Source organism: Lactuca saligna, chromosome 9 (assembly GCF_052625555.1).
Source record: "Lactuca saligna cultivar CGN05327 chromosome 9, ASM5262555v1, whole genome shotgun sequence".
NCBI lineage: Eukaryota > Viridiplantae > Streptophyta > Magnoliopsida > Asterales > Asteraceae > Lactuca > Lactuca saligna.
Window position 1 is genome coordinate 113,016,748 of NC_136425.1, and position 27,506 is coordinate 113,044,253.

Consider the following 27,506-nt stretch of genomic DNA (forward strand, 5'->3'; position numbering starts at 1 on the left):
CAAGTTTCTTATTAATTGATTTGGGGTAATTATTGATTGACTATGCAGGTTCGATCCACTTATTATAAAGAGTCCGACAATCGATTGGTTAACATTATAGATTCTGATAATCGACTATCACAAAGACGCAAACTTGTTTCTCTTTGGGAGGTACCTGAAAATCGATTCTTAGAAATATATGGTTTTTTTGCCCTAGAACTCGATTATCAGTCCTCTGTTTTGATTTTCTTTGTATTTCACGCCCGATTCTGTACTGGTGAATCTGAAATAGAAGATGATAAAACAACCAATTGTTTGGTGAATCTGAAAGAGACCACAAAGATACATATGTTTGGTGAATCTCAAACTTTGAGCTAGGGATATTATTCATATCATATGGAATTTGATACATAAGTGATGGTCCACCATTATCTAGCAATTACGCATGAACTTTAGTCAAGATGATGGTGGATGAAGGCTGTGATTTTTTTTTTGTCAAAATCGTTCCTTTTGTGTCTATCATTTGAGCAATTGGAACTTTAGTTATTGATGTTTGACCTTGAGCATTTGAAACTTTGGATGGAACTAATGTTGAATGTTCCTTTTATGTCTCTTCTGAAAATATATATAATATTATATTTGTATGAAACTAATGTTAAATGTTCCATGTTTATTCAGTGGGATACTGTTGGACAAGAAAGGTTCGAGATAATCACCAGTAGCTAACCACATATCATTGATTTGTAATGTGATCCATATAATCGCATAGTTCTAATTGTTTTCATAGCTATTGTAAGATTGTTTTTGTAAGGGTTAAAATACATGAACTAGCAATGTGCTTTTATTGATTTATTTATTATAATATCATACTTTCACCTCTTTATATTAGAGCATTTTTTGATTTGATTTTTGTCAAATACTTATTTTTGATTTGATTTTTATTTAATTTGGATTTTTTATTGTGTTTATACTTTTTTTATAATTATGTAAGCAGTTGGTTTGATTATTTTATAAACATAAACTTTGAATTCAACAAAAAAATTACACTGAAGGGTAAAATGGATTTATAATTAAGCACAATAATTCAGAGGTTCCAACCAAACAACATGTTAAAAATTTAGATCTTAATGTTTCAGACCCTCTTAGAAATTCAGACCTCTTAAAAATTCAGATCCTGTCAAACAGCCCCTTAGTCAGAAAATTGAAAATCCATCTAAGGGTAAAATGACCATTTTACCCCTAGTCAAAGTCAATACTCTGGTCAGAGTCAACACTCTGGGTTAACTAACTCGCTGAGTTCTATAACTCAGAAATCCTAGAATCATGACCCAACTCATCGGGTCGTCCTCCGACTCGTCGAATCCTATCGAGCTGCTTATAGTCGCGACTTAGTGAATCAACTCATCGAGTCCCTCTACAGAGTCGTCGAGTTCTACCATCAACTGGAACGGGACAATACGACCCGACTCATCGAGTTCCCTTATGGACTCGATGAGTCCTCCTGTCTATTTGGTCATCTTAATAGATTGAGCCCTTTTTTTATAGATCTAAAGCCTATACTTCGATTGTTCACTGGAAATGACCTTTCTAAGGGTAAAGTTTCCAACTTTGCCCGTTAATAGCTCTTCTTGAAGGGTTTATACAAAACCCTAATTTCTTTAGGACATAGATCTTGTCCAAAAAGCCTTAGCATCTCAAACCAAAACATGCAAACCTAGATCTAGGGCCTAGGTACCAGTTAACCACGAAAAGGTTCAAGCTTGCATCCATGCATGGCATTTTCAAGCTCAAAAAGCCATTATAATGTCCTTAGTACTTGTATGGGGACTCTAAGGGCACAAATTTGCACCTTTATGTCCTCATAGCCCCTTTAGACACTAGATCTAGAAGAATACCCACCATGATCGATCCTTTGGCAAAAACTGACAATCTTGGACTAAAAACCCATATAAAATGGAGATGAATATATCTAAGAAAAAAATGATCAAGTTTGAGGCTTTATTACCAGAAACTATAGCTAAAGGGATGAAGCTTCTGGATCTACTCCTTATCTCTTGAGTCCTTTACCTTCCTTTTATTTTACAAGCTTCAAAAGACACAAAGAACACTCAAAATAGCTCTCACACTCAAAGAACACTCTAGGGTTTTGTGGATGAGGGTTTGGGACAAGGAGGCTGTAAATGAGGCCAATGGGTGGGGATTAGGATGCTTAAATAGGGTGCAAAACCCCGAAATTAGGGTTTTACACTAGCCGGGCTACTCGCCGAGTCAAGGACATGAATCGTCGAGTCGATAACTTAAACCCTGCGCATAGTTTGCTTTCTACTCGACGAGTTAGGGCCACCAACTCGTCAAGTCCTTCTTTCAAAATAAATAAATTTAATTAAATGCGTACTAGGGAACCAGACATTACAAAACCCAATAAAGTTGTTGTTGTTGAGCACTGGCCACACCCAAACTTCTATTACTGAAGTGCGTAGTTTCCATGGGTTAGCTTCTTCCTATCGGCGTTTTATCCCTCACTTTAGTGGCAATATGGCCCCAATTACTAATTATATGAAAGGCACTTCATTTCACTGGACCGCTGAAGCTGAAGTCGCTTTTCATGAAATTAAGCATCAATTGACTTCTGCTCCTGTTCTTGTTCTTCCAGATTTTTCACAACCATTTGAGCTTAATGTGCTGCCTCAAAAACCAGTATTGGAGTTGTTCTTAGCCAGTTTGGATGCCCTGTTGCTTATTTCAGCGAGAAGCTTTCTGGTGCTAAGCTTTACTTTAGCACCTATGATATGGAATTTTACGTGGTTATTCAAGCTATGAAACATTGGTGTCATTACCTTTTTCAATGCGAGTTTGTTCTTTACACAAATCAAGACTCCCTTATTCATTTGGGTAGCCAAGATAAGGTCTCTAACTAACATGCTTCCTGGCTTCCCTATTTGCAGCATTTCACTTTTGATATTAAACATAAGGCTGGTGTTGCTAATCGTATAGTTGATGTGTTCAGTCGTTACCATATTTTACTCGTAGAGATGCGTGTTCATGTGCCGATATTTTGATTTGTTTATGGATATGTATGTGGATGACCCTTTCTTTTCTCATGTTATTGTCGAAATTCAACAAGGTGATACTACAAAGTTTTTTATTGTATAATGGTTTTCTTTTTCGTAGGGTTTAGTTGTGCATTCCAGATTGCAGTCTGTGTTTGAAAATTATACAGGAGCTACATAATGAAGGTCATGTTGGGTGTGATCTTACGTTTGAGTTACATGCTGGCTCGTATTATTGACCTTATATTCGTAAAGAGATTGGCAAGTTCATAGCTCGGTGTCGCGTTTGCCAAGTAACAAAGGGTGTCGCGACTAATGCTGGTTTATATATGCCACTACCGATTCCCAAACAATCATGGTCTGATGTTAGTATGAATTTTGTACTTTATCTTCCTTGAGCCCAATGTGGGAATGATTCTATTTACGTGGTGGTTGATCACTTTTCCAATATGGCTCACTTTATTCCATGTAAGCACATAACTGACACTGTTCTTGTTGCTCAACTCTATTTTCGTGACGTGTATCATCTTCATGGCCTTCCCACCTCTATTGTTTATGATCAGGATACTCGTTTTATGAACCACTTTTGGAGGAGTTTATGGTGTATGGTCAACACTCAGTTGAACTTTAGTAGTGCTTATCACCCCCAAACAGACGGCCAAATAGAAGTTGTAAATAATTCTCTGGGAAATTTGTTACGTAGTTTAGTGGGTAATCAACCCAAGTCGTAGGATTTAAAGTCGCCTCAAGCTGAGTTTGCTCATAATCATGCTGCTAACCGTAGTACTAGTTTTAACCCTTTTCATGTGGTGTATGGCTTACTGCCGCGGGGTCCTCTTGAGTTGCTCACTATGCCTAGTAAAGTGCGACTACATACTATTGCTGCTAACTTTGTTGCTTATTTGACCCAGATTCACCAGCAAACTCATGCCTACCTTATCACTAGCACTGCGACATATAAGGCACATCCTGACCAGAAACGTCATGCTGTTGAATTAGAAGTTGGTGATTTTGTATGGGCGATTTTAACTAAGGATCGTTTTCCTGCCCATGAGTATAGTAAGCTTGTTGCAAAGAAGATCGGTCCTGTCAAGATTGTGGAAAAAATCAATCCAAATGCATATCACTTTCAACTGTCGAGCCATATTCATACATCTGATGTGTTTAATGTGAAACACCTTTTACCTTTTGTTGGTGATTCATCTTCTGACTGACATGCCATCAGATTCGAGGTCGAATCTTTCCTACCCTGGAGGGAATGATGCAGGGCAAATACCATTGAATTACATGGTGAAAATTGACCACCCATAGAATTTACATAACTTTTAAGTTCTTGCGTTTTTGGTTAAAGTTCCATTTTATTTTTTTGTCAAACATCTTTTATTTTGGCTTTCTTTTAATTCAGAGACCTATTTATCATTTCATTTTTTTTCCTAGTGTAGGTTTTGCTATTTAAACAATTTTGGACATTTTTTGATAGTAGCTTTTTGAAGGAATAAGAATTGGGTTTTACTCCTATTTTTAATTTTCAAATTCTCGGCATTCTTTAAGAGTCAATGAGGATTTGAATTCGTTGTTTTATTTTAAACATGCTGAAGGAGTTTTCAAAAAGTAAGAATTTAACTTTTTGAAATGACTTATAATAAATTATTAAGATTTAAAAACAAACAAAAAAACAAAAGCCAAACAAATAAATTAATCTAAATATTTAAAAAAAAAGTCATTTTTTCCACAATAAATCATTGAATAAAATCCTTTTTTCGGAAATTCCAAACGCCCTTTTAATTTTAACCACGAAGCATTTTTATAATTTAAAACTTGTTTTTTGAAATCCAACGAAAGAAAAATACAAAGTATAAGGCAATTTTGTCTTGTATTTAACTATTTATTTTTATTTAAAATAATCTCCATAATAATAAGAGGCGAGGGGTCTAATCCCAGATAAACCACAGTCATAGTGCCGGGGTCTCCAAATTCGACCTAAATTTGAAGTTTTGCATATAAGAGCGTATCATATTGCAGGGTTTAGGGCTCTGCAATCCAGAACTCTCTTGAATCCTCCCACAAAATTGTTCATACCGACCTAATTTAGGTTTGTTTTATTTGATGGTGTTCTTTTTGCTTTCATGCTTTCTCATTCTACTTGTGGTTTATAATCATTATAGTCAAAATGCAGATTAATGGGTGTGATTGACTTATACAATGGTTCATCTCTTTGCATGGTCAAATCCAGCAACGGTTTTTGCTTTTCGTCATCATTGAAAACAAGAACTTGTGACTTTTCAAGGAATCAGAGGAAGTTGAATTGCATGGCCTCTTTTAGCGCAACGGTCAAAGAGGGAAGGCAACAATTGACTGGGGATTCCTTCATCAGACCTCATCTTAGAGAATTGTCCCCATACCAATCCATATTACCCTTCGAGGTAATCATTTATCATCTGATATAGTTGGCACTCCAATTAACAATGCATGATTTTGTATTTGATTTCCCACCCACTTATAGTTGATATTATCTCAGTTGTATAGTTTTCATTTTTGTGGGAACCTATCCTATTAGCAACAAAAGATAAAACCCAATTGATCCGTTTCTACATATATGGGTTGAAGTCGGTCCCTCCAGATTGTTATTGTAATTGATCTTGTATAAAGCAGAAGCATATGATGTTGCTTTTCTAGATATTTGAGCTTCATTTGAACAACACCATGTTAGATCATAAATACTAATAAAAAAAGGCATGAATCATTTCAGTTGGCTGAATAAAGCCATTGGCAGATCTCTTTGGTTACATAGATGAAGACGAGGAGCGTATTCACGTCTTTAGCAAAGACAGACTAGCGATCAAGAGGTTCAAAAAATTGCAATTTTACATCTGTTGTGTAACAAATGGGATCTTTGTCTTGTTCTAATAAGTTCAAGAAATTGCCATTTTTTTTTTGTCCCTTGAAAAAGCGGGACATGGACTCAGTCAAGTCTCGATCTCTCGTTTGTACCATGTCCTCACTATCATCATCATCATCATCAAAAATAGCCATTGTCATATGTAACAAAAATAGCCATTATCATATGTAACAAACATAGCCAGCGTAAATAAGCAAAGCAATGATGTCTCTTGTGTCCTTGCTGCTTATTAAGTATTAACAGCCTAAATATGGTATGCAATGAGTAAATGACAAGAAGGTTATAAATTATGATACAGGTTTTGTCAACTCGTCTTGGTAGGAAGCCTGAGGAGATTGTAAAATTAGATGCAAATGAGAACCCGTATGGTCCACCTCCAGAGGTAAGCCTTGCTGTGCTTTCTGAGATATCAATTTCCCCTCAAAAGCTATCAATGATGGGCATGTATTTTTCTACTACCTACTATCACTCAAAGAGCGTTGCTTTGCTAAAGTTTTTTTTAGCCCCGACATTCTGGTTTGGTATCCTAGTTTTTCTTTTCATGGTTTTTTTAAAATCATAAAGATTTGATAAATAACATTTTCTTTTCTTGCTTTTATATAACAATTATTTAAAAAAAAAAGTACCTCCAACAAAATATCATTAGTGTGTTGTAAGTACTGTCATCATTTTATCAATTATATTTTCTAGATTATAATATGAAGAGAAAATTTTGAGGGTACGAGAATTTTTTGCAAGTATATGAGAGAATTAGAAAAATAGCATGAGAAATCAATCTTCATTTATAATGTGGAATTTGGAAAAGGAACAATTTTTGTGTACCTGTGCACTTGTAGTCATCTAAAGAATGAAATCTTTTTATTTGTAACTGAAGCATCTGTGTATGTAAGAGTCAAACTAGGAATATTATTGTTTTAAATTACAAATACTGATTTAAAAAATGTTTGTAGGTTTTCGAGGCATTAGGAGCAATGAAATTTCCTTATATTTATCCGGACCCTGAAAGTCGTAGACTGCGTGCTGCCCTTGCTGAGGATTCTGGGCTTGAATCTGAGTATATCCTTGTAGGCTGTGGGGCTGATGAGCTAATTGATCTCATTATGCGGTTAGCCATTTACTCTCTTTCTTTCTAGCCTAATTTCCACTTATAAATCTCTATTATTGGATACAATAACATGATTCAGTTTGCTACAACAGAATTGGCAAAGCTGATCTTGAAATAATCAATTATTGTTTTGTTATGTTAGACTTTTAGTTTTCTCAAAGTATTTTGATAAAACATGCAAAGATTTTGAAAATAGAAATTAATAAACTATTTGTAGTCGTTTTTCCAAAACAGAAGTTACCAATATATGAAGCTTTTTTAGTGTTATAATTTCAACTTTAACTCTTGAAATGTTCATAAGTAATATATATATATATATATATATATATATATATATATATATATATATATCAGCAATAAACAATTACATCACAATAATAAAATTCCTGCAGTTAGAAAGAAGTATTCTAAAACTGTTGTATATCAAAAGAAGCTAGCAATGTACATGTTCAATGTTTGATTATACCTTTTTTAATTAATAATTCATAGAGATAAATTATAAAATAACAACTTTTTTTTTTTTTTTTTTTGTTTTTTGTACATGCATGATATACCTAGTCACTGTGTTTGACTTTCTTGAGCCATCTCCCATGACCTCAATTGCCTCCTCAAATGATGCGGGTTCCTTAGGAACTAGTTAAACTACTTATGTTGCTAATGGTTTCTCATGAGTCATGACGTTATAAGTTACACCACCATTGCCACTCTTACACTTCACCTCCCATATTTGACTAGTTTAAGCAGAGGGCACAGGTGTGTGTGCTCGATACACAATTCTCTTGTACTTTGCTAAACTTTCAAGTTTCATAAAAGGACCCTACTATTCATGCCTCAACATGAATATCTAGAATCATGTTCAACCATTCTTGCACATTAGAGTTAATTGTCAAGAAAATAATATTTGCTTGCAACGACTAGATTATACCATTAACATATGAATTTTCCAGAAACATCTAAAACTGTAGATATTGTTCTTGGCTCGACCTGCCAACTTTTCATCCAAGGATACACAAGATAACTAATAAAATCTTGAGTTTTACACTTGTAAAACTCAAACAAAATTAATGTAAAGTGTATGTTTGAATGTTGTCAATTTTGGAATAACAAAACATTGACAATAAAAGCATTAGGGAATAAAGCAGAAAACTATAGTTGCAATCAAAGCTTTGTGAATCCCTTTCTATTTTTCTTATATTCCTCACACCCTCCCCCATCTTCCTTGATGCCTTCATCATTTCCTTTCTTTTTCAACACTCACTCTACAACTATTCTCCTCAGTCAAGCTTCCTCATTAAGGTTCAATAAAGAATGAAAACTACCCCATTACCCTTAATACCACGCCCCAGTTCTTACATGACAACAACCTTTACCATTTTTCAATTTCATGTAACTTATCCATACAAATGGGACTTATTAGCAACATTTGCCATAACTCCAAAGTTAACACTCTTTTATACTTTTCCAACTTTACACTAAAACTGGGATTTCTAATCTTTTTATTTCTTCCGGTAGATATCTAACACATGGAGGGAAACAACTACTCAATATATACAATATACTCGATTCTACTCCTGTTTACCTTCCCCCAAACCTTGACTGAAAGCATGAATAATTTTCCTAAGGCTTACCAAGAAAATAATCTTGACCGAAAACACTCCAAAATCTGGATTGGGCTTCTGTCATCAAAGTTGATTTCCTTTACAAGCTCTTCAACTTTAATTCTTAGTTCAAATGTATATTCACAACTTAATTTCCTTCTCCCTCTATGGTTACTCCCCTTGTTTTCTAATAAATGAACTCAATAACCATAGACAGATTTTATTCAATCTTGGTCAACTGGGAGATTCAACTGTTGCTCTTTTCTTTTCTTTACACGATTATCCAATATTTAGTCTATACTTGCACATTAAAAAAAGTATTCATGTATGGCATTTTTCATATGTAAGATACAAAATTTTTATTTATATCATCGATTAGGCGTGTCATGTTCACTATTCTTTTAATTGAACTTCTTTTCATTAATTTGAGTTTGTTAGAACTTAGAACTTAATGCAAACGTCATCGTTAAGAAGTTATAATATTAGTGTTTATGCAGTTATTAGTAGATGTTTTCATTGTTTGTTAGGACATTTTGTTTGTATTTAATCTTTTATTATTCTTTAGCTATGAATTGTTATATATTATTTTTTATTAATTAATTTTATAATTTGAAAATATATAGCATATTGTTTAACTAATGTAGAGTGCAAACTTTCTTTCCATGTGTGTGTGTGTGTGTGTGTGTATATATATATATATATATATATATATATATACCTGAGCAATTTAAGAGTATACAAGTAGCTCGTTGTGACTTGTAGATGTTTGTTGGAGTGTTTTGACTTGTTATGCTAAAATCTAATTTTTGTTATTCTATGTACATTTGTTTATTTTTAAGATTTGATTTTGTAATGTCACAGGTGTGTGCTTGATCCAGGTGACAGTATAGTAGATTGTCCTCCAACCTTTACAATGTATGAATTTGATGCAGCTGTTAATTGTGCACGTGTTATAAAAGGTAGGGATTTAATTCTCTGTTCATTATGTATCACATCAATAAAAGTACATGTGCTTTTCGGTATTTTGCACCAATAATATATCCACACCCTACCTTCCTTTACTACCTTATATTTCTTCCATGTTTTAAATTATGATCTTTATATCTGGTCAAATTGAGCAGTACCTCGGAAGACAGACTTTAGCTTGGATGTAGAAAAGATTGCTGAAGCTGTTGAGCATCAGAAGCCAAAGATCATTTTTCTAACTTCTCCCAATAATCCTGATGGGAGGTAATCAATAAATAACTGCTCTTATTATTATTATTATTATTATTATTATTATTATTGTTGTTGTTGTTGTTGTTGTTGTTGTTGTTTTCTTTTGCTAGAAAAGTGCTCCATGGGTGTGTAGAAAAATAAAATTGAACCAAAAAAATAAGAAGCCATTATAGAAAACCGAAAACCAAACCGTTTGAAAACCGACGGTTTGGATTTCGATTATCTGTTTAAAACCGAAAAATCGAACCAAACCATATCTATATATATTTGCGTGTGTATGTGAACCAAAAAAACGTGTGAACTTGCGAACTCATAATCAAATCATCATTTTTCAACACCAAAAACACCAATCTTCTCCAAATGGTGCGTCTAAGCCATATCTAGGCTCAAAAAAAATTGAAGATTTTTTTTATTTTTTATGATTTTTTTTGTATGACTACTGATGAGCACAATCAACAGTTGTACGGACTGCTGATGAGCACAATCAGCAAACATATGACTATTGATCGTGAGCTGATTATGAGTTCGCAAGTTTTCACAAATCTTTTGGATCTCAAAAGAACCTGGCTCTCTCTCTCTCTCTCTCTCTCTATATATATATATATATATATATATATATATATATATGTGTGTGTGTGTGTGTGTGTGTGTGTGTGTGCGCCTAAGCCATATCTAGGCTCAAATTTTTTTTTTTACGATTTTTATTTATCTATTTATTTATTTTTTATGATTGCTGATGAGCACAATTAGCAGTTGTACGGACTTTTAATGGGCACAATTAGTAGTCATATGGACTGCTGATTGCTCATCAACAGTCCATATGGCTGCTGATTGTGCACATCTGCAATCCATATGACTACTGATTGTGCTCATCAATAGTCTGTACAACTGCTGATTATGCATACATGCAAATTTTGAAAAAAAATAAAAAAAATTGTCAAATCTTTTTTTTGAGCCTAGATATGGCTTAGACGCACCATTTGGAGAAGATTGGTGTTTTTGGTGTTGAAAAATGATTAGTTGATTATGAGTTTGCAAGTTCACACGCTTTTTTTAGTTTTCACAATAACTCAGCCTTGTGTGTGTGTGTGTGTCTATATATATATATATATATATATATATATATATATATATATATATATATATATATATATATATATATATATATATATATATATATATATATATATATAGTGAAAATTGAACAAATTTTGAGAAAATGAGGGAATGATTTCCCTCCCATTTATCCTTTATTATCTTTCATTTCCGAAGCATGTGTGATTTTATTACAACAAGTGATAAGTGGTGTGTTTAGTATTTATATATATATTTATCCTGATGAACATGGACAGTGTGATCAGTGATGATGTTCTGTTGAAGATACTTGATCTGCCGATACTTGTTGTCCTGGATGAAGCATACATTGAATTTTCAGGACTTGATTCTAAGATGCAATGGGTCAAGCAGCATGACAATCTTATTGTTCTTCGCACATTTAGCAAAAGGGCAGGTACATAACTTTCTTCTTCTTTATCTTCTTCTTCTTCTTCTATCCTAAATCCTATTTTATTATACCCATGAAAACTTACAACCATCATCAAGCTTTTGACGCTGCTACATTTAATATTTTCAAACGAACAAGACTGTTTCTGGATGGGAAAAGAAAACGGCTTGTCTGTCCTTCCTAGTCCTAGATAACAAACAAATGACATAATACATGATGATTGATGTACATATGCATCATGAATTACTAGGCCCAACTACCAATAAACCAAGAGTCTTAAAAGGTCATTCTAGAAGGTCCAAAAGGGTAGTGGTGGAAAGTGGCCGAATTAGGTTAGAGGAGTGAGAAGAATAGAAAAAGGGGATTATGTCTTTGTTGTCAAGACTTTTGATATTTTGATACATAAATGGCTCCAACCTTGTGCTTATGAGAAATTAGTTTTTTTTTTTTTTTTTTTTTTTTTTTTTTTTTGGTAGTTCATCATTAAGATCATCGTCTTCTATCCTAAATTTGATTTCATTAAACCCTAATTTCTTCTATCCTAAATTTGATTTCATTAAACCCTAATTTCTGTTTCTTATCACATTATTATTGTCAACATTCTTCAGCATCAAGTAAATTGTTGTTTAATCACTTTAACGACTGAAGAACAGTTTCAGTTGGTTTCATGATATTTTGAAATTACTACACATTTGAGCTATAAACTTGTAACACCACCAAAATCCAAACCAAATGATTGGTTTTGGTATCATCAGTATGTGGTGTTTTTGAAAGGAATAGTAGTAGTGTACTAGTTGGTGTCTTCGGTTTATTATTATTATTATCATAAGCGTGAGTAGTAGCAAATCACTTTTTATTTATTTATTTATTTAATAAGGTTTAAATGGAATATAAGAAGGTTGGGTAGGTATGATAATAGAAGCTAGTGTTATTTGTCCCATTGAATTGATAGTGATAGTGAATAGTGAATAGTGATGGAGATGTTTGTGGTTTTGGTTGGAATTGGAAACAGGGTTAGCAGGACTACGGGTGGGGTATGGAGCATTTCCTTTGAGCATTATTGAGTACCTCTGGAGGGCAAAGCAACCTTATAATGTCTCTGTTGCTGCTGAACTCTCTGCTTGTGCTGCATTGCAGAATCCCACTTATTTGGAGGTAATTATTTGAGACCATTACTTACTTACAGTTACAGTTGGAATTGGGTAGACTGTTCAAAGTACATTCAATATTGGCCTTGATAAGAAAAAAGTTGGAGCAATGAAAATGGATGTGTATCCGAGTCTGTTGCATCTTTTCAAAGTACAATCATGTGATTGTTGTGTTGACTTGAGATTATTGATTGATTGATTGGCAGAAAGTAAAAGTGGCCCTGGTAGAAGAAAGAGAGAGGCTTTATGCGCTTTTAAAACAAGTCCCGTTTCTAAATCCATATCCAAGCCATTCCAATTTTATACTTTGCGAGGTCACTGCTGGAAGAGATGCTAAGAACCTAAAGGTCTCTCTCTCTCTCTCTCTCTCTCTCTCTCTCTCTCTCTCTCGTATTTTCTTCAAACCTATGTTATATGGCTGCTGTGTTTGTTTGTTTGTTACGTGGGACAAGACAGGAGTTTAGGGTTATTTTTTTAGTGATGATGATGAGGGCGTTTACGTATTTTGAACACATGCACGATATGAAAAGCACTCTGCTCCTATGCATATGCTGCATGATTGTCTTTGGGACTGAATTTGTTATATTATATGTAAATACGATATGTGGTTTTATCTCTGCCTTATCTATTAATTAATTATAACTAACAAAAGTTACATTGAATAAAAGCTCATTAATATGCAACCTTTTAAAACATTTTCAACTCTTTGTAAACTTAGTTTACAGCATTTTTTTTATTTTTATTTATTTATTACTTTTTACTAACCTTTTTAAACTTTTTTTACAACCTAGGAATGCTGAAAATAAGTAAATAAGTTTAAAAGGTTTGATATGTAAAAACGTATGTAAAAAAGTTTATAACAAAGTTTAAAAGTTGGGCCTAAAGTGTAAATATGTAAATGATAGCAGGTGAAAACACATAAACCCTAAGTTGGTCACCTTTTTACACAATTTGGGTTTGTCGGCAACATGAAGACAAACTAAACTATACATGTGATAATATAAAAGATTCTTATGAAAATTGATTTTATTCTAAGAGGCCAAAATACCCTCATTTAAATATGTTTACGTTTAAGTGTATCTAAATATTAGTAAACTATATATTTAATTCCATTTTATTTCCTCCAACCAAATAAATAAATAAATGCATATCCTATTCCAGTAGTTCCTTGTTTGACACAGATACTCTTCCATTCTGTGGTGTGGTTTATTGATGATATTAAAGATGATGATTCATGATATTGATGGATGATTTACAGGAAGATCTTGCAAAAATGGGGGTGATGATACGTCACTACAGCAACAAAGAACTGAAGGGCTATGTCCGTGTTTCTGTTGGTAAACCAGATCAAACTGATGCTTTAATGGATTGCCTCACCCGTCTATCTTGATCTCTATTATTTTTATTGACATTTGTTGTTTTCTAGAATCAAATAGATAAGATGTCTGTCTGTCTGTCTGTCACAACGTTTAGATGAAGAAAACGCTGTAACTTGTGTTGATTATCAAATATTGCACCCATTGTCGTTTGTCATGTAGGACAGATGTCCTTAACTGTGATTAGTCAGATTGGGAGGACATTTATTATGTTTTTTTTGCCATCAACCCCAACACTATTGCTACTCCTACTGCCAACTGTCAAGCCTATTGATGTGAAACACGTGTTGTGTTGCTCAAATGTCCTTAATGAGATATCTAGATTTTCCTCTAAAAACCCGGCCTCTTGTACATTAAATTAGTCCATTTGGTGAACATCTTTTTTCAACAATTAGTTTCCCTTTGGAGAACATGGCATATTATACATATATTTCAATGACTATTTTAGTTTTTATATTTTTTTTTATTTTAATCGATTAATAGGCAACATGTTTTGGTTATCCACTTTCCAGTCTCTAAAGTATGATGTGATTAATTTAATTGGATTTGACCGAACCGAGCCACATTCTGAAAAACCAAACCACATTCAGAAAAATCAACAAACCAACATCAAGGGCAAAATGGTCAAAAAATGTATATGCAACAAGGTGTTAAGAATTTATCAGGGATCTCTGCAAGTAACTCAAGATGGTCTTAGAACACTGTATAATTAGAAAATATAACAAAAGAAGACATGATCTTTGAAGCGTAGTTCTAATCGCCACACAAGAGTAATGTACTTTAGAAGAGCATCCAACAATAGCAACAAATTTAGAAGAGCATCCAACAATAGCAACAAATTTAACCAATTTAAGCAACAAATCCTGATATGATTCTTGTTTTTGTCTACCACCGTATTCTTGGATTCATTTCATGACCTGTAACCACACGCACACAATTAGAGAGAAGGTACTTTAACAACCGCCAATCGGTTCCTTATACAAGACATCATCATAACACATTGACAACCATGAAAAAGCATGATCAGATGCAACAGCTGAAGCATCAGATAAAAAAAGAATGAACTCACAGAGATGATCAAGATTACCAAACAAAACATAATTACATGCAGCAGCTGAAGCATCTGCTAAAATACTTTTAATGACTATGTAAAGCTCCAAAATAGCTCCTGAAAGTACTTGTGGATTCAACAAAAAGCAAATTAATCAGATTACACAACTGAGATTTTCTTAATATTGTACAACATGACAATAGGAAAAATCCGTTTCATTTGAACCAGGGGCGGCAAGAGAAAGAAAATGTGTAAAAAAAGAGGGAAGGCATCATTTTACAGTCTTTCTGATGAAAAAATAAAGCATGTTGGCAGAACAACGTTATTATGAGAAAGTATGGTTGGTTAGGTAGGATTTCATAACCTTATGAACACAGATGGGTATATAGAAAGTTGGTGTTCTTTTGGCATTTTATCAAACAGTTCATGGGCCATCAGGTAGGATTTCATAACAATCATGTTGTTGCTTGACACCCAATTGTCCAACAAGAATACACTTCAAAACAATCACAACCGTTAACCGGCATTCCTACAAAATTAAGATGTTGATAATGTCCAAGGGGTATATAATTGTGAATTAATTCACATATTGAAGTAGAAAAAAGATTAATGTTGTTGTTCCTCAAACCTTGATTTAACCTTTTTTTTTTTTTTCACAAATGATTCTTTTTGAATTAGATAAAAATATTTAGGTCTTTTTATAGATGAAATTGAAGGTAATTTAAGTTATTTTGTATTAAGGACAATCTAGAAATTTTACCATTTTATTGGGTTCTGTTCAATCTAGTTTAGTCAATTTGACTGGAGCTTCATTACCACCATGTTTTCCACCAAACATCATTCTATCGACAAGAACACCTAAAATCAAAAGATTAAATTTAAGAAATATTAAATGTAAAACTTTAAAAAATCCATAAAAATCAAAGCAAACCGAGATCTAATCCTCCTTAATAAATGAAGGTTTTTTTTGCCACATGTCAATATCTCGTGAGTTTTGACACTAGTCATTTTATGATATTTTTAAAATAAATATTATCCACTTGTCAATTTTTGATTTGTTTCAATTTTTAAAATTAAACTTCTACTTATATATGTAAAGTATTAAATATCATATTATATTGCAATAAATACATGTTTAGTTTATTATTTTAAAGTTGTACATTAAAAAATATTTTTCTATTTACACTTTAATGTTTAATTTTTTTAAATTAACCCGTGTAATACACGGGTCTCACACCTAGTTAAGAAACAAAACCAAGATCTACATCTAAAAACTCATTTAGAGACCCTTTGACATAAGTTCATCTGATCGAGTAAACTTCAGCTTAGGCCTGATAATCGTATCGTGTTCGGGTTGGCGGGTCAAAATATACCAACCCAAACACGACCCATTTAAATATACAGGTCACAGGTTGGCGGGTTTGGAACATAAACCGATACATGACCCGTCAACCCATTTATTTATACGGGTTCACAGGTTGGCGTGTTCTTAGGTCAGATTTGGGTTCGTGGGTCTGAATTTTAGACATTTAAGTCTTCAACATCCAAATGAAAATTAAAAACATTCATAAAAACATGTTACAGACATAGCCTTATAGGTTACGACTTACAACCTTAGACCATCTACCGCGAGTCAAAATATCAAAACAATCAAATGGTCTATGAATCAATGATATATATTATATAATACTTATTAAATATTAATACTTGATACATAAATAATTTAAAAATAAAATATTTTTTTAATTAACAATATAAACGGGTTGGCGGGTCAACCCGTTTAGTTTTTGAGAAACCCATATATGACCCATTTAATAAACGGGTTTGCGGGTTGAAAAACTCAACCTAAACCCATTTATTTCGTGTCGTGTCGTGGGTCGTGTCGAGAATTGCCAGCCCTACTTCAGCTACAATAAAAGAAGCACAACAATTGTAATTAAGCATTATTAGAAAACTCGTCTACTCATACAAAAAGTAGTATTTTTTCTACTTCCATCTTTGAATATATATTATTTTTATTCCATCTCACTATAATAACATTCCTCATGAATATATTACTTAAATGAATCAACCGTTTAATTCCATACATACCATCATTGTTTCGAACATCATACTATCAACAATCATTCCTTGTACAAATATAACTAATAACAATATCATTGCAGTTCTAGACAACAAGATGAGTACTGACCATGCATAAATACGAACTTAGCAAAATATATTACAAAAAATGATTAAAGCTTTACCATCAGTCCATCACCTTGTTAGGCTTTTAATTTCAATTTTTTTTCAAACCTTGGACCATTAACAAAGGACTACAAATCACACAATTAGAGTAAAAACCATTTTAAATCTTGTTATGAAAATCACACCATTAACAAAGGCCTCTCTCTCTCTCTCTCTCTCTCTCTCTCTCTCTCTCTCTCTCTCTCTCTCTCTCTCTCTCTCTCTCTCCAAATGAACCCTAATATTTACAAGGAAAAATAAGATAAAATGGTAATGTCAAAAGATAAATTTTTTTATCCTATTTAAAGCACCAAATCAAAATCAAGATTATAGCAATTAACAACAACCTAACAATGACATCAAAGTTTTATAGGTATTGTCGACTGTTATACATGAGTACAATATCATATTTAAAAACTATTGTTTTACCTCGTCTGCAATGAATGGCGTAGATAGGTAGACGATGTATGTTGCAAGGTTTCAAATTTGTAGTTGTGTTGTAATCGATATCTATATAATTAGTTCTTATATGTATAATATATGTTTCAAAATAGCGTCTTAATTTTGTGGAAGCAGAGTAAAGGATGTGCCCCTAAACCTCGAGGATCCTGAAGCCAAAGTCCTTATAGGATCCTCAATACCAGAACAGATCGAGCAAGAACTAAAAGTTCCTAAAAGATGAGAGCAAAACGTTCGCCTAGAAGCATGAGGATATGACAGGTGCAGATGAAGATTTAACTTATATGTTATGTGTTCTTGACTTCGGTCCGATGCCGGGGAAAGCCCGAGGAAGCTTTACATGTTATATGTTATAAGTTTATGTGTTATGTGTTGTTGATATGGCATATGTATACCGGAATCCAGCCCGATGTTGGATTCGACCGACGCCGAGTGAGGCCTGATACAGTGGGCAAGGCCCAATATGTGTTATTATATGGTATGTGGTAGTTTGGTGGAGCTCACTAAGCTTCGTGCTTATAGTTTTCAGTTTTTGTCTGCACCTGTCATATCCTCATGCTTCTAGGCGAACGTTTTGCTTCTATCTTTTAGGAACTTTTAGTTCTTGCTTGATCTGTTATGGTATTGAGGATCCTATAAGGACTTTGGCTTCAGGATCCTCGAGGTTTAGGGGCACTTCCTTTACTTCCCGCTCTCTTTTTTCGAGCACACCTCATGCCCCCCGATTTAATTGCCATTCTTTTCGTAGCATCGTTGAAGATTTCATCGAGGTGTTGTAGCACTCCTTGGATTCTTGTTGATCACTGTGATCTTTATTGTCCCTCGTGGAGTGGGCATCTTAACACATTGGTGGTATGTAGAGGGGACAAACTTCATATCATGGATCCATGTACTACCTGGTATAACATTATATGTGGATAACAAAAGAGTTGCATAAAGTTTACCCCTTCTATGTAGATAGGCACCTTTATCTCGCCAAAAGTATGCTTTGCTTCACCATTGAATCCTATTAGCACGAAGGATCTTTTGACTATTTCGACTTTGAGGATGTTCATCATTTTCAAAGCATCCAAGAGTATAATGTTGACCGAGGATCCTCTATCGACAAGGATCCTTCTAAAAAATGGTTAGCGATATAAACATTGATCACCAGTCCATCCTGGTGGCGATCCTGGATGTCTATTTTATCCTATTTGTCAAAGGTAATCTCCTTATCGTTCGTGATCGACGTATTCTTTTGAGGCCTTTCTTCTTTCTCTGTTTTTGGCACTTTTGCATGTCCTTTTGCTGTAGAATAAGAGGTACCACAAATGTTAGATCCTCCATAGATCACATTGATTACCTTGGTGTCTACATGAGGGGATCCTGGTTTTTCTAGGGTCATATGAGGTTCCTATCCTTTCTTTTAGATATTTATTTTCTTCTTCCAAGCATCTCATTGAGTTATCCCTTGCTAAGAAGATAATTGATCTACATTCTAAGGGCTATGCAATCTTTCATAATGTGACCAAAGTCCTCGTAGTAAGCGCACCATTTGGACTTATCTTTCCAGGTGGTGGACTTTTCTCCCTTTCATGGCCATTTTGCTTTGTTGCCAAGAGCCAGCATAACAAATATTAAACCTAAAATGTCCAAAGAAAAGCAACAGTAGTTATCTTAGTAAATTCTTCTCCCCCCACCTTCATCTTCGAGGGCGTTGACCCTATGATGACCACATTCGAAATAAGGTTTGGATTTATAAGATCTTTGGACCGAGGAATCGTCCTACCTAATTGGGCTGTCATATGAGTTTGGTGGGTTGCTCCTTTTTTTGGATCTCCTTGTCTTCTTCGAGCCTTATGAACCTTAGTTCTCTACTCCTTACTTCATCCATTCTTTATCATGAACTCATTACAAGGTCTTCGTAGAAAGGGGAGTCATTCTTTAAGCCCATTTTGAAGGCTTCTATTGCAGTCGCCATATCGATGTTAGGGATACTCAGAGCTTCCCTGCCGTTTTATTCATGAAATCTATGAGGGATTCCTTAGGAACGCGAACCACCCGATAGAGATCACCAGTGATCTTTTCGAACGTTCTGCTACAACAAAATTGGTTGTTAAAAATATTAACTAAATGTGCAAACGAAGTAATATAATAAAGAGGAACATTTAGTAGCCATTTCAAGGTTGATCTTATGAGGGTCGAGTCAAAACCCTTTTATAGACAAGTTCCTTCAAAATTTGTAGGAATGAGGATGATCTCTATTCTTTCCCTGTATTGTGCCACATGTTCTTCATGATCCATAGTCCCATTATAAGGCTTCATGCTGGGAGTTTGGAAAAGCTTTGGGACTTCGGTATCAACAATCGTCGGAGAAAATCTTAAGATCCTATGGATCGTTACAAAAACTTCCAATACAGGTTGGACCACCCCAGGCACACTTGAGATCATATGACTTCACTGCTGAAGTTCCTTGGCTATGACCGGGCTTATTCTTTGATCAACATCGATGAAGTTAGCATTAAAATATTATTATTTACGAAATTACTAGGATCCTTTTTATTGGGATTAGCAAAGGTTTCGTTGGGATTCTAGATCATATGAGCTTGCTCTTTTGGAGCTGCACCCGAAGCAGGTGCATTGGTCGATGTTGAGGATCCTATCTTATAGTGGTTTCCTAAGGATCCTGTATTGTCAAAGTTTAGGATCTTAGGCTGCAAGATCCAGGGTGCTGCTTTTTGGGGTTTATGGATCTCTATCCTCATTCTCCCCATTTCCTTGAGTACCTTCCTTTTTTCCTCCTACCGCTGAGTGACTTTTTGTTCCAATCACCTCATCATAGCAAAGAGCTAGTCATTGGAAATTAGTATAGGAGGATCTTGGAACCCTCAGGTAGCGACCGGAGAGGTGTTTTTCTTCGGTGCCTCAGAAGTTTTCTTAGGAGCTCTGCCTACAAGTGGAGGAATGTTTTTTTAGAGGAAATAGGAGGAATAAGTGAAGATGATAAGCTTGGTTGTGTAGACATGATTCTCGAACGATTGTAAACACCAAGGCCCCATGATGGGTACCAAATTGTTTTGATAAAAAAATAACGTGCAATTCAACCAAATTGTATGAAAGGTTGTGGTGTTAGTGTAATATAAGTGTATAATAGTGATCAAAGTGAGACAAGTTATAAATCACATATGATTTCGTTGTTTTAAATCATGTAACTTGTCTCACGTTGAAGATTTATAAATCACATAAATCATGTAACTTATTTAAGATGTTTGAAAAACATCAATGTTTTTCGTGCCAAAACTCGTAGTAAATCATTTGGTACCCATCATCCAAACTAAGGGTTCACCATAAGGGTGACAGTAGGAGATACCTTACTTGCTTCTTTGTTTTAAAGAACCGTGTTCCTGTCTATGTTCTGTGTAGTACTTTTTATGTGACTACCTTGTACTATAAGTACTTTTAGTTAAGTCTTTATGCTGTCAAATACTTTTCTACTCCGAATATGATGTATGACCTATAACAAGGTCAATTTCCCCAAACCTATTACATCTTAAACATCAATGATATCGAAAGTCGAATAACTTCCGTGTTACTCTTTGTTCAAATACCTTCATGTTACTACCGTTGGAGTCTATCTGAAACCCCATCTAGTCAAGTTATCGGACTATGGTAATTTAACTCCAAAATCATTTTCAAGCCTCTTTTAAAGGTTGGATCATATTATCCACCAACCTATAATGCCTCAACTTGAATGAAAAACGTCTAAAGACCATTCTACGAACATACATCTACTCTGAACTAGGACTGCATCATAGGGATGTAGGTCAAACCATCATGAACATACTTCTAATCTGTACTAGGACTGCATCATAGAGATGTAGGTCAAAACTTCAAGAACATACTTCTACTCTTTACTTAAGCGATCGAAGTACATCCAGGTTCAACCATTCTCACTCACAAATTCATTTTCTTTCCATGTAACAGAATCAAGTCGCCAAATAAAAACGATCAACCCATCAACCAAACACCAACTCTTCAGATTGATGCAGCTACCTTTCAAGCTGCAGTCTCGGCTGCCGTGTCAGCTGTTCTGACCCACCTTAACGCTAACAATGCGAATGTTAGCGGGATTGTTAACAATAACTCCAATCCAAGTAACAATCAAATACCTCAACGGGAAACAAACTACCACGAAACCCCGAATCCCAAACCCAAGAATAACAAACGAAAGTTCTGGACTAAAGCTAAAGGAAAATCACCCCAAGGGGCGAGCAAAAGGCAACAACATGTGGCAACCTTCGTAGCCACGACATTTGTACCTCCTACTACCATCTCTTCTGGTATCCCAATTGTCCCTACCCCAGCTTGGCAGTATGCCGGAAACCTACCGAAATGCAATAAGTGCAGCTTCCATCATCTGGGTGGTTGTCGTCCGTTACACTGCTTTAAATGCAACAAGAATGGACATACTACCAATTGCTGCCAGACTTGGACCCAACACATTACTTCAAACACAAATGTCGAAATCTCTCGAATATGCCATCTATGTGGCGTAATGGGACACTTCAAGAGGGACTGTCCAACAGAGAAGGACGACGGTGAATCCGGAGGAGTTTGACCTCAAAATGGAAAGAAGCAACGAAGGACCCCTACTATAGTATAGATTCACTTCCAGTCGTCAGTATTATGTATGTCTTTTTAAAAACATGTTTAAAAATAGTGTAACTAGAATCTTATCTTTTGCAGGATCCCGTCGGTATAGGGATGCTCGTACTGTGTATACTTACCTTTTGTAGTATACCTTATTCACAGCAATAGTCTTATAGTAGTCTAAAGTGCTGTAACTCTGTTGATGGTTGCACGGTTGTGTTTTGTCTGTAAACATCTTAAGTTCAAATCTAATGTCTTTAAGTTTCCTTATGATTCCAACATTATCATACGACTTGATTCAATTTGATCCTCACAAAAACAGCTTCATACGTACATCTCTTCCTCCGAAATCATCTTTCTAGCAAAGCCGTCATTCCAGAACACCAAAGTACTCGTGCATAGAGCACTCATTGTTTCTCATCCTTTCCGAAGAAAAATTCAACAAACCACCCCGAAGTACCACTCATGCAGTACGTTAAGTTCAATCCAAAGACCCACAGTTTCAAGCTTATTTATATACGACTCGTATACCCGAGACTCTGATTGATGAACCTGGTATGGGTTCTACTATGAACTTCAGGACGGAGACTGCCCAAGACTACGAGTGATCGTGCTGCCATGCAAATAAACTTAGAAGCAGCCCAACGCATGCCCTTTTGGTCGATTGGGACAAGGAAGACAGATAGAACAAAAGTACATATCCTTTTCCCTTAATTCATGAGTAACCATACCTTATTTTGGACCTTCACGACATCTAATCAACCACCAGGTTCTGACTTCATAATTAGTATGAATTGGTTTTGTTCTTATGCAAGAGGAAAGGTCACTGCCTATACCTCAAGACAGCTTAAGACACAGGAAGTTAACTATACAACACATGATCTTGAGTCAGGAGCAGTGATAATTGCTCTGAAGATCTGGAGACACTACTTGTAGGGTACAAGATGTACTAATTTCACAGTCCACAAAACATCCAACATACATTCGACCAAGAAGAGTTATCACACCAGTAAGGCAAACGAAAGAAACACAGCCGTTCCCCGATAGTGAAGGGTTCGCTGGGATGCCAATTGAGGAACTGAGTTCACTTAAGAAACACAAGAAGCAAATAAAACTTCGATCCGTAGCATGTTTATCAATTCTGTTTAAACTCTAATTTCGGGACGAAATTCCCTCTAACGGGGGGATGATGTGACAACCCGATATTTCAAGGCAATATGATGGAACGCAACTCAAATTTATGTCAAAATTTAACTTTCCTAAAACCTTATTTGGGTTAAATAAAGTTTTCATACATATAAAGAACCCAAAAATCCGAGTTATAACGAAGAAGTTATGGCCAATCGAATATTCTCAGCAAAATCGGCAATACTGATAAACGTAAAACGCGAAGTTTCAATACAATATTTTTTGGCCTTAGGTATCTAAATGAAAGTTTTAGATATCATCAAACCGTAAACGTACATAAAAAGAACGTCCAAATCTGACTTTGTATGAGGAAGTTGTGATTTTTCTAAGTTACAGATATAACAGTAGACAGCTAAAAACTCGAAATAGAGATCGAGAGACTTTTAGCTGACACAATCTAAATGAGAATCGAAGGGCTCAACAATACTAGCGCAACGATAAAAAGTCTGACGAAAACGGACGTCGGATGAAGAAGTTATGGAACTTTAACGGACTTTTCCTGTCCCGACCTATTAAAAATATAATATGAAAAATAAATTCAAAACTAGCTGATGGAGTCTAAACGAAAGTTGTATATCGTAGTCTCACCTTCGCGTGGATATAAGGAACATCGAAAACGGAGTTCGTATGAGAAAGATATGAATTTTTGAAGTTTGCTAATTAATTAAAATATAAATTTAATTAAAACCCGGTATTATCCGAAGTACGAGTCAGCGGTCTGATCCCTCGTACGCCCAACGTACCGTCGTACGCCCAGCGTACTCGGATGCTAGGCTCCGGTTCGTCCACATCGCTCCGATGTTTCGACCGTGGATGCGCTCATGCATGACGCATGAGTACGCAGCGCGTACTCTCGTACACCCCGCGTAACGAAACCTCTTAGACCCCTATAAATAGAGATGCGAGGGTGCCGACCAAATTTGCTAATTTCCTTCCTTTCTCGCACCGAAGCTCTGCGTTTCAACCCTCAGAGTCATCCCAAACGCCCGATTTTCATATCCAAGATGGGAAGAAAGTTTTACACTCCCGAGACTCCCGAGATTTCCCAAGAATCTCGAGAGATCCGCTTTCTCGAGTAGAAGTTCTGCTCGGTTTTCGTCACGCTTTCTTCAATCAATCAAGTGAGTTCATACCCCTATAAACTACACTTTTAAATGTTTTATAAATACTTTTATATGATTTTAAGGGGGGGGGGGGGGGGGGGGAATACAAGTTAAATACTCGATTATTGTCGTGTGTTATATAATAAAGTTCATTATACGCTTTTTATCAACGAAATCATATGTGATTTATAACAATTATAGGGAAAACTTCCGTATGAAAAATATATCACGATAACATCATAGCTTTTGAAATGAAAAGTGTTGTTATATATATATATATATATATATATATATATATATATATATATATATATAAATCAAACACTCTGCTTGTATAGTATGTATATGTGTCCATCTTTGGTACTACAAACATACGATTATTTTGGCGTGAAAAACATCAATATTTTGGGATACTTGTTGTTAATAAATCAATCATATGGGATTTATAACTAGTATACAAATGGATTTACTACGAGTTTAACAGTTTTACTAAACATATTACTTCAAATGACTTTCTTAAACGTTTTTACATGATTAAAGCTCTTTATCAAAACTGTCTTATACACTGTAAGCTTCCGTTCAAACTCGGTTACAAAGGTGTTTTCAAACAGTGGTTTTTCGTGTACTTAAACTGTCTTATCAAACAAAATACTTTCAATCGTTTTATAAACTAACATCAAGTCACAAATTCTTTATTAGACTTTTCAACGGTTTTACAAAACTTCTTTTATGCTTTTATATTATAAATTGCATGCCTCTATATGTATAGTTATATAAGAAATGTTTGAAGACTTAGGAAGGCTATCCACCCTATTTCCTTTTCCTCGATTTGGATGTGGTCTGGTGGGATATCGGGTACTCTTCCGAAGGTCATTTAAATATTAGTTATATATCATGTGTACATATATAGTCATAAATGTTCCATCAGTTAATTTAGTTCCGATACTCTTGGGTAACAAGGGTGTATAAGCCTACTTGGACACTCATTAATTACATTCTAGTAAACTATTATAGGAATAGTTTAGGGTATACAAAACATTATCCCTATTACAAGAAATTACACCAGAGTCAGTTCATTCATGAGTCTAGACTACATGCTATATGAAAGGATACTCTTATAGAGATTCCGCTTACATGAATACGTTTACATAGATACGCTTAGATGAGTACATTTACATAGATCATATATGACGAGTTACTACTACATATGATATGTGTAGATATTGTTATATAGATCACCTTCTTATCATTACCTTGTGATACAATCACATAATCGACGAGATGAATTGGACTTTATATCCTAGTACCAAAGGATACTTTGAGGGACTAACCATTCCTATAGCCGCTGTTAGCTACAGAGGATGATGACATATCTACGGATGTCTACGGTTGATCTGTTTACGGCGAGTTTCCACGCCGTGTGTATCTTTACTTAAGGTACTAACTATTCCTAAACCCAGCTGTTAGCAACAGAGGTAAATGCACATCTATGAATGTCTACGGTTGATCAGTTTACGGCGAGTTTCCACGCCGTGTGTATCTTAGTACCAAAGGATACAACATAAGTTATTATTACTTTTAGAGTTTTATAATAATAGTTAAACAGGGAAAAACCGTCACATTTTCAAGTGATGCGTACTTTCAAAACAGTCAGGTCTTAGTAAAAGACTATTTTCAAAACATTCGGGTCTTGGTAGAAGACTACTTTTATACTAGTAGGAAATATGGGATTTTCTAGAGTTTTCATACTTATACTAAATGTTTCATCAATCATTCACCAGTCTTTCATAACAACTAATCAAAGAAATGACATTAAATAGTTATGAACTCACCAGCTTAAATGCTGACCTACACTTTCAAAATAACTTGTATTCTCAGGTTACAAATAGATAGGTGCCGATGCAAGGTTTAGAGAAGACGGAGCAGTCAAGACTCGTCTTTTATTTTTATTAGTTATCTTGTTGTCTTGTATTATGAAAGAAAATAATTGTAACTAATATTATACTATTAATGTAATGGATGATGTTGTTGCTTGTTTACTACTTTACATTTGTTGTGATGCATACATGACGTCCTCCACCCCAGAACCTTTCCGCCGCTCTCGGTTTTGGGGTGTGACATGTATTTTGATCTTCCAACTCAAGATGATGATCGACTGAACTTGCCAATCTCTCCTTATGGATGCTGCTATATCAAGTTCACACCTCTTCAACCAACCGATGATCCTCAAACCATCATCCGAACTGAGCGTAAGAGATTAAGAACCTTTTGCTCCACCAACTCATGAACCCACAAGGAAGTGTGGTCTCAGAAAAGAATTACCAAGATCGTTGGATATGGGAATAAGGCTCAAAGAAAGTTTGATCTCGACCATCTTTTACATAGATGTTTCATATCTCAGAACATAGAATACACTATCACCATCTCAAATGTAGATTTTCCCTTAATGAATCCAAATGACATTGTCACTATGGTTATAGATCTGATGTAGAGTTTGCTCATCTCTTCGTAATGAAGAATCTCTTACCAAAATCACCACTGAGCTTCCTAAAGCCCGGATTTAAGTAGAAGGACTAATAAAAGAACCAGAACATGGTTATGTCTACCTCAAGAATAAAACTAATCAAAAGGAATTTTTCTGAGTTCTTGACAAACATCTCATTCCTACCAACATTCTTTAGAAGTTCATTTCTAATGCTGCCAAGAGTGATTCATCTAAATACGGCAAGAAGAAATTCATTGAGCATCTCAAATGCTACATCGAAGTCCAAAGCTAGCTCTAGAGTGTTTATCTATTGGTGTTTGATGAAGCTAAATGATGAGTCAAATGATTGCTAAGGTCACTTATCAGAGATTGTTGGTACATGAAAAGTGATCTTTTTCCGAAGTGAGAGTCTTTCAAAGTGGAGTTAATTTTGAAGTGAAGATCAGTCTGAGATGCATCTTTTGTTATTTGTTATTTTAAGTCTGTAA

The 27,506-nt window shown here is 34.9% G+C and overlaps 1 protein-coding gene across 2 annotated transcripts; it reads left to right on the forward strand.

Annotated features, from left to right (window-relative positions):
- The first annotated feature begins 4,948 nt into the window (after window positions 1-4,948).
- On the forward strand, window positions 4,949-14,087 carry LOC145015422 (histidinol-phosphate aminotransferase, chloroplastic-like). 2 transcript variants are annotated; one of them, XM_078973898.1, is made up of 10 exons: window positions 4,949-5,121; window positions 5,195-5,452; window positions 6,227-6,310; window positions 6,879-7,033; window positions 9,493-9,590; window positions 9,753-9,861; window positions 11,202-11,359; window positions 12,366-12,508; window positions 12,708-12,848; window positions 13,760-14,087. In XM_078973898.1, the coding sequence occupies exons 2-10, from the start codon at window positions 5,210-5,212 to the stop codon at window positions 13,889-13,891; spliced, it is 1,263 nt and encodes a 420-aa protein (XP_078830024.1). In that variant the 5' UTR covers window positions 4,949-5,121; window positions 5,195-5,209; the 3' UTR covers window positions 13,892-14,087. The 2 variants fall into 2 exon arrangements, with proteins under 2 accessions (XP_078830024.1, XP_078830023.1); XM_078973897.1 differs by having other exon boundaries at window positions 4,950-5,121; window positions 5,206-5,452.
- The last annotated feature ends 13,419 nt before the right edge of the window (window positions 14,088-27,506 follow it).